The sequence below is a fragment of the Chiloscyllium plagiosum genome, chromosome 33 (genome assembly GCF_004010195.1).
Source record: "Chiloscyllium plagiosum isolate BGI_BamShark_2017 chromosome 33, ASM401019v2, whole genome shotgun sequence".
Taxonomy (NCBI): domain Eukaryota; kingdom Metazoa; phylum Chordata; class Chondrichthyes; order Orectolobiformes; family Hemiscylliidae; genus Chiloscyllium; species Chiloscyllium plagiosum.
Window position 1 is genome coordinate 40,422,390 of NC_057742.1, and position 8,081 is coordinate 40,430,470.

An 8,081-nucleotide genomic window follows, 5' to 3' on the forward strand; every position below is an offset into this window, starting at 1 on the left:
GCAACACTCCCTAGGACCTTACCATTAAGTGTATAAGTCCTGCTAAGATTTCCTTTCCCAAAGTGCAGCACCTCGCATTTATCTGAATTAAACTGCATCTGCCACTTCTCAGCCCATTGGCCCATCTGGTCAAGATCCTGTTGTAATCGGAGGTAACCCTCTTTGTCTTGCGTATCTCGGTCATTTCACTGATGATTTATTTCTCCACCTTTGGATGTCTATCTCCCCAGATAAACCTGATCATTTTTGTTTCTCAGCTCTCTCCAAACAGATTCTGCCTAGTTCTGAACAAGGATCCCCGGACCCAAAACATTAACTCTGCCAGACCTGCTGAGTTTCTCCAGCAATTTGTTTTTTCTGCCTTTGCTCTCCCTCAAGGGCATTTTGTCTTTCTAATGCTAATGTCTACCCTAATCAGTCCTATTGCCTCACTGCCTTTCTCCTGAACTCTCTTTTCTGACCATGTTCTACCCCTGAATATAAAAGATTCAGTCCTCACTATTTTTAAGATATTTTTCTGTTATTGTCACCACATCAAAACCCTATGCACATTTTTGCTAGTAGTTTACCAACCTTATTAAGCACAACATACCTTTACATAACTGCATTGTAAGCCTGCCTCTCTCCTCTCAATCTGTCTAGTCTGCTCCTATGGTAATACCGGATTCTACAGTACAATCCAATGCAGCTTTATGGCACAATGGAATATAGAATTAACATACTAGAGAAGGAACATAGGGATGTAAAGAGATCAAAGTATAATGGACATTTCCCTTGTTAGTGTGGAGCACAGTGAATGTCTATTTAGGCTCTGTCTGCCTTTTCTTCCATCCGCACTTTGAGGGTTGGGCCATCAACTCCCATTGGATGGTCCACATTTATGGGCAAAGTGCTGCAGTGATCTTCAGTGGGATAGCTGACTAGGAGACTCTTCACCTGTCACTGCCTGTATTGAAAAGATTAACAGGCTGGCAACCAAACTGCTTGGCCATATGAACCACCCTACCATGATCAACACTCCTTGGTATCAGGCTCTAACCTAGAGCTTCACGTCTGGAAGCAGGGAGACTGCCCTTGCCTTACAAGAGTTCCCATGCTAATTTATTTATTAATGAATGTAATTTTCTGGATTTTTTTTTTGCTGAGTTTAAGGCAATTAGATTGCCACATAATTGTGATAAGTGATTTGTTTAGATATTGAAACTGATCTTGTTAATATTGAAACGTATTAGAGTTGATAGTTCAGAGAATCTGATGTAATTTTAGTATCAGATCAAATCAATACTGAACATGATGACTAATGCACTGATGTCAATGTTGAATTGTATGAATGTAAACGTGGGGTGCACTAGATGTATAGTTGTTCTGATTTTGGGAAAAGAAATCAGAAGATCCCAATAAAATTCGTCAACCTGACATGTTAATTCTGCCTGATCTGCTAAGTTTCTCCAGCATTCTGTTTTCATCCCAGGACTTTCTGGACTTTGCAGTAGGTTTAAACCACTCTTTAGGAGGCAATTGTTTCTATTATACGGAGAAAGGAAGGCACTTACCTTCTGAAGATGGTGTACTTTTTACATCAGAAGCATCTGAAACAGGCTCATCTGACAAAGGAGAAGAATCTGAAAGTGGATATATATCATTCAAAATACCAGAGAAATTTGTCACTTATCTGGCTCAGTTTTAAATCCATAATAGGTCTTTCAGGTTAAATTATCTTGATTATTAATTCAAATGAATATAATTAATTCGAGGGAGTTAATCCAGAGCAGTACTCTAAAACACTAATCCAGATATACAATGGAATCTAGCACACTAATCCAGATCAGTATAAGTACTGCAAGATTATAGAACTAACCTAAATCAATAGAACAATTACTGCAGCATTCATCTGAACTGTTAACATTAACTCAACTAGTAATCGGATCAGTATAATAATTTCTACTACACAAACACTGGTGAAGAGAGGAGAGGTGACAGCAACTGCCCTTGGCATTAAGGAGCTTTTGACCAAATGCAGCAAAACTCTCCACTGGTTGGAGCCACACCTATCACAGGAACATGGCTGTGGTTATTACAGGTCAGTTATCTCTGCTCCAGGATATCTCTTCAGGAGGTCCTCAGATTAGTGTCCTCAGCCCAACCACCTTCAGTTGTTTAATCATGGCCGTCCCTCTATCATAAGGTGAGGATTGGGGATGTTCATCGTGCAAATTTCAATGTTCAGCACCTTTTGCAACTTTTTCAAATAACGTAAAGACCCTGCCTTTGTACAGCAAAATTTGAGATAATGTTCAGGTTTAGGCTGACATGTGGAAAGTAACATTTCTGCCATACAAGTGCTAGTCAAAGACCCTATCCCACAAGAGAGAATTTAACGACCTGCTCTTGATATCCAATGACATCACCTTTGCTGAATACTCCACTGTCAACATACTGGGGTTATGATTGAGCAAACACTGAACTGGACTGACCATAAAAAGCACTGTGGGTAAAAGAGCAGGTCAGAGGCTAGGAAGCTTGCAGTGAGTAATGTGACAATGCTGCTCCATTAACATGGTTATGTTGTCGTTGGGTTTTTTCTTAGGGGTCGTAAAGGCAGAGGTTCCAATATGTCTGGGTTTATCTTCTTGAAGAAGCTTTTAAGTTTTTAATAAAATACTTGTACAATGAAAGGAGAGTGGCCAGTTCTCCCAGCTTAGCTTTTCTCTGGTTTGTTTTGTTTTCTGTAGTCTGGATGTTTTGCAGGTATGGGTCAAGTCTTAGCTGGGAACCCAGACAAACTGCTGGACCCAAAGAAGCAGCTCTATGCTGATCCTCTTCCTCTCTCTACAATCTCTCTTCTGTAATGACCTCTATTTGAATTTACCTTTTTTTTGCCAAGGGGGTGATTTTGGGCATGTTGCAAGTATTTGTAACAGCATCATTAGTTGCAATAGAGTCGAATGGGTTTTAAGGTAAGTGATGTTATTCTATATTTTGTTCTCTTTTGTTCATGATTAAGTAAACACAATTTTGTTTAAAACTGAGTGGTCAGGCCAGCTGCATCACTCCTGGAATATCTGCGTTACACCTGCTTAAAGCAACGAGAAAAGTTAGGGTCTGGGCTGCCTTCTTGAAATGCTTTGAGAGAGTCTGGCCTGGTCCATCACTGTAATTCACCTCCTGACTTCCCAAAGCCTATCTACCATCTATAAGACATAAGTCAGAAGGGTGATGAACCCTCTCCATTCAAGAAGCTTGACACCATCCAGGAGAATCAGCTCACTTGATAAGTTTACCATACATCACCTAAACATTCACTTTCTCCACTACCAATGTACAGTAGTAGCAGGTGTGGATAAATTACAAGGCGCATTGTAGTAGCTCACCAAGGCTGCTTAGGTAGCAACTTCTGAGCCAATGACTCAGTGAAGGACAAGGGCAGTTGACACATGGGAAAACATTTGGGATGGCACAGTGGCTCATGTTTAGCACTGCTGCCTCACAGCACCAGGGACCTGGGTTCAATTCCTGCTTCAGGCAACTGTCTGTGTGGAGTTTGCACATTTTCCCCGTATCTGCGAGGCTTTCCTCCGGGTGCTCTGGTTTCCTCCCACAATCAAAGATGTTTCCTCCCACAATCAAAGGTCAGGTGAATTGGCCATGCTAAATTGCCCATAGTGCTCAGGGATTGTAGGTTAGGTGCATTAGGGGGAGGGGGAATGGGTCTGGGTGGGATTTTGTTGGGCCAAAGGGCCTGTTTCCACACTGAAGGGATTTTTAAAAAACAAACCCACCACCTACAAGTCACATACCATCCTGGCTTGGAACTATGCCACTGTCCCTTCCGAATCTGCAGCGATTCGTGGAGGTAGGTCTTTCTCCAGGGTAATTAGGGATGGACAATAATTGCAGGTCTGACACCCACATCCTGTGTGAGTGAATTAAGAAGCAACAGATCAGTTGAAGAAGTTCTGCGACAATAATTCAGATCTGTTCCACTGGACTTGAGAAGTGGAATCACAATTTCAAAATTTGCAATCAGCACTAAATTTAACGCAATAATTTATGCAAAGGAGAACTGCAAAAGATTCAAAGACAAGATTGATAAACTTTCAGAATGGGCATGCAATTGGCAGATGACCGTCTGTATAACAGACAGGGAGAATAAGGAAGTCTACATACTTCTGAATGTCACTAGGATTGTTAACTACTGATTGTGATTCAGGTTAATAAAGCTATTTAAAAGGAAAAAACGTTTAGTTCTATAAGGCATTGAAAAGCAAAGAAAGTACATTAAATTCATATCAGAATATGATTGGATTATAGTTGTAGTACCAGGAACAGTTCTTATTTCCACATCATTAAGAGGATGCAGAGTATTGGAGATGTTGTAAAAATGATTTTGAAAAATGACACAAAAGTGAGGCTTTACTGATCAGGGAAAACTGAAGAGGCTGCAACTCTGTTATAGAGAAAACCTAGGGGGAACCATACAGAGGCTTTTAAAGTTTTGAAGAGTTCAATAAGGTAGATATAGAACTGATGTTTCCTCTTGTGGAAGAAACCAGTACCAGGGATTATAAGTATAAGATGCTAATAATATAATAAGAAACTAATTAAAAACATTTTTACTCAGCAAGTAGTGAGAATGTGGAACCTGCTGCCTTAGGAAGAAAAGAGAGACAAAAGGCAAACATAGTTTTAAGGCAAAGCTGCATAAAGACTTAAGGAAAGAATCAATAAAAAGATCCGTTGATTGAGTTAGATACTGAGCAATGAGAGGAATGTGATGAAGAAGGATGGGAGGATGTTCAGGTGAAGCATGGAGCTGTTGAGTTGAACGGCATGTTCTTGGGCTTCTGTGAGCCTGATATACAGGCAGTTCCCCTGGGTGAATAAATTGTCCAGATAGGTGAGCACATGCTGACTGGTGAGGGCAAACTCCATGGCAGTTGATGTATGCTTCCATTAAGCAAACAGACAGTGGTGATGGAAAAAGTGAGGACTGCAGATGCTGGAGATCAGAGCTGGAAATGTGTTGCTGGAAAAGCGCAGCAGGGCTTATGCCCGAAACGTCGATTCTCCTGTTCCCTGGATGCTGCCTGACCTGCTGCGCTTTTCCAGCAACACATTTCCAGACAGTGGTGATGGTTCAGTCGGACCCTAATGGGTGATTATGATACCGGTAATATCCGGTCAGGTAGTGATGAAGTAGGGCTCCCGAGCCGGGGCCTCACCCTTCTGCCAGTTATCCTTCTGTTTTCTTCTTTTCCTGTTTATTCTTCTTTCTCTTTTTGTTTCACTTACCTCTTGGTGAAGAACTCCATTGCGGTGACAGTGTTGGCAGCGGCAAGTGTGCCCAGCAGCGCGGACCCATGACAGTGAGGTGGGAGGCCGGCCTGGGGTTCCCAACACCATCTACGTCCAGTGCAGATTCACGGAGATGGCGGAGGCCGTGACTGGTTGGGGCCCGGTACAAAACTCGGCAGCATCAGCAGCGGCTGTGTTGGCGAGGTGGGCCCTGAGTGGACTCACGGTGATGGTGGCGGAGGTGAGTTTGGGACGGTGCAGTAGCCAGCAGCATTGATCCATCGAGGACTCAGTGACGAGGGGGTCAGTGGAGGGGAGATGGCACTGAAGAGTGGGCAGCTTGCGTTTCAGGGGTGGCATGATGAAGGAGATTTGTGCCTGGTCACCAGCCCCATAAGAGAGCACACAACAAGAACGACTGTCAAAGTGGACATTCTCTTGATTTCTTCATTTTTCTGCATTTATGTTCCATCTTTTGGTTATTTTTCTGTGTTTTTAAGATGGTGTCAAAGAGTGGTAACATTATGGAACACTTTTCATTGTATTTTGCAATAAGATACACATGATGATAAATAAACAAAATCTAAAACTACAGTATGGAACCAAGCCATTCGGCCCATCTGTTTGAAGCTACTGCCTGTGCTCTTGCATGATCTTGTTAGTTGGTGGTTGTAGTAATGATCTTAGGTCAGGGTACAAGGAGACGTAAGTCAGATCCCAACTTTCTTTCGGGCTCATCATAAGTTGCAATGGGACAGGCGTAAAACAAGCTTTCGACTTGCTGTCACATATATGACATGATCACACATAAACCCAACCCCACTCCACTGCTCTCAGACCTGAAATCTGATGGTGTTCTGGATGTGAAAATATGACTGCGTGAGGCAGAAAAGACAACCCATGCCTGGGGTGCCTGTGAGCTGACAGAGGAACCCCTTTTTAATACAGACAATTGATTTGTGATAAAAAGCTGAGTTCTGACCTGGTGGACAGGTGCCTGCCACTGTCTGTAACATACAGCAATGGTGAACCTTTTCTGCGTTTCCCTCTCCACTATGTACGAGCTGGGGTGGGGCACAATGGCTGCACAAAGCCACAGCAAGAGAATCACCTTCGGTTTTGTCGGTTGTGGGGATGTCTTGCACTGGAACAAGAAAACCGAAAGATCCTTTCTGGAGTGGATTCTCTCGATGTAATTGAAGCTTTTCAAACCAGAGAGCAGGTCACCAAGGGTTACAGAATTAGCTCTGTCTAAATTGGTTCCGTCTGTTTGAGGATGCTTTAGCAGCATTAATCTGCAGGAAAAGCATTTCAAAGCTGCGACCAATTGCACACAAAAGCTCATTCTGAAAAAATTGTAGCAACTGCAGCCCTGGCATATATGTCAGTATTTGCTAGAATATTCCAGCACTGGCTGCAGCAACGCCCTGAGCCATCTGTGCTTAACTCTGCTGCTTCCACCCATCTGAGAAAGAAAACCAATTCATAACAAAGCCCCTTTTTCTTCACTGACCTTTAGTCGCTTGGTTTGCTGCCCCAAACTGCGTTGCTGCGGTTACCCCAACTCCATTCTCGTTCACCTCGGGGAGGCCCGGTGCTGGTTTATTGTCCCTATCTTGGTCGACACACAGACTGTGCTCTCCACTAACCACTGTCTCCATCTCTGCTGCAGCTTGATCGGGTTCTCCTGATGAGTTGTGCAGGGGCTTGTTACACTGCACTGGTACTGATGCTCAGCTATTCCCACACAGATTCAGCCTGAAAGAGAGGGGGAGGGGAGAGGGATCAGCTACACCTCCATATTCATGATTAGTGCAGAACGGCACAGGATTTCTTTGCTAACGATGGATCTCCTTTAAATTCACTGCAGAACAGCATTCCATTACACGACATTCCCCATTATACACAAGTCTCTAACCCTGTCTCCATCTGCCACATTGTCAGCTTGCCAGAAAAATTCAGCCCTGCAATATCCACAAAGCTGCAGAAAGAGACAAAGCTTTGTGCCCTTTCCAGAAACATCGAAATACTGACTCCTGCGAAGGGCCAGAAATCTGTATCGTTTCTGGTTCAGTCTTAAAGGAATATTTCACACCGATGGCAAGGTCCAGTGATGTAGACCCACAGACCGTTTCCAGGGCTCATTCATTCTGTGCCCTTTACAGGGACACACACCCCACTTGCCCACAACACTCCCTTTTCAGGATTAGCCACAAAGCCAGCAATTGACCTGATTCAGCAGTGACAGAGCAGGCAGTTCAAGTCCCTGAGTCGGGTTTCAGCCTTGCTTCCAGACTTAGCTGTGTAAACACACCACTATTCAGTTTCATTATTTCTACTGCTGAGCAGATCAGCCTGCCCCTAAGACTGAGAGTGAACCGTCCATGTTGATATTGAGCTCTATAGGACCACCAAGTCTAGTACTGAACCATACAGATCAGTACTGAATTGCTGAGTCCAATAATAAGCCCCAAGGGGGCAGGAAAGAGCTGCCAGACTAATGCCGAGACCCAGAAACCAGGAGAGAAGCACCCAGTCAGATATTCGGCCTCACGGGCTGGACGAGAATCAGAGTGTGCCCAATGCTCCCAGCTCTCTCTTGGATAATCTCAACACAACAGCCGCTGAGATGGAGCTCTGGTTCACCATGATCCGGTGAGCTAGCAGCAGAAATGTCAGCCAGGCTCCGTGCTCTGACCATATTCAAAGCACTGTGGGGCGGCACGGTGGCTCAGTGGTTAGCACTGCTGCCTCACAATACCAGGGACCTGGGTTCGATTCCAGCC

At 43.9% G+C, this 8,081-nt stretch overlaps 1 protein-coding gene across 1 annotated transcript in view; it reads right to left on the reverse strand.

Annotated features, from left to right (window-relative positions):
- Positions 1-8,081, reverse strand: part of maptb (microtubule-associated protein tau b) — an 83,887-nt gene that overhangs the window by 65,287 nt on the left and 10,519 nt on the right. The window contains exons 2-4 of the mRNA XM_043674642.1: positions 6,809-7,053; positions 6,278-6,439; positions 1,554-1,622 (exon numbers count right to left, since the gene is read on the reverse strand). Of these exons, the coding sequence (XP_043530577.1) occupies positions 1,554-1,622; positions 6,278-6,439; positions 6,809-6,956 (379 nt within the window). The 5' untranslated portion in view covers positions 6,957-7,053. The remainder of the gene's footprint in view (positions 1-1,553; positions 1,623-6,277; positions 6,440-6,808; positions 7,054-8,081) is intronic.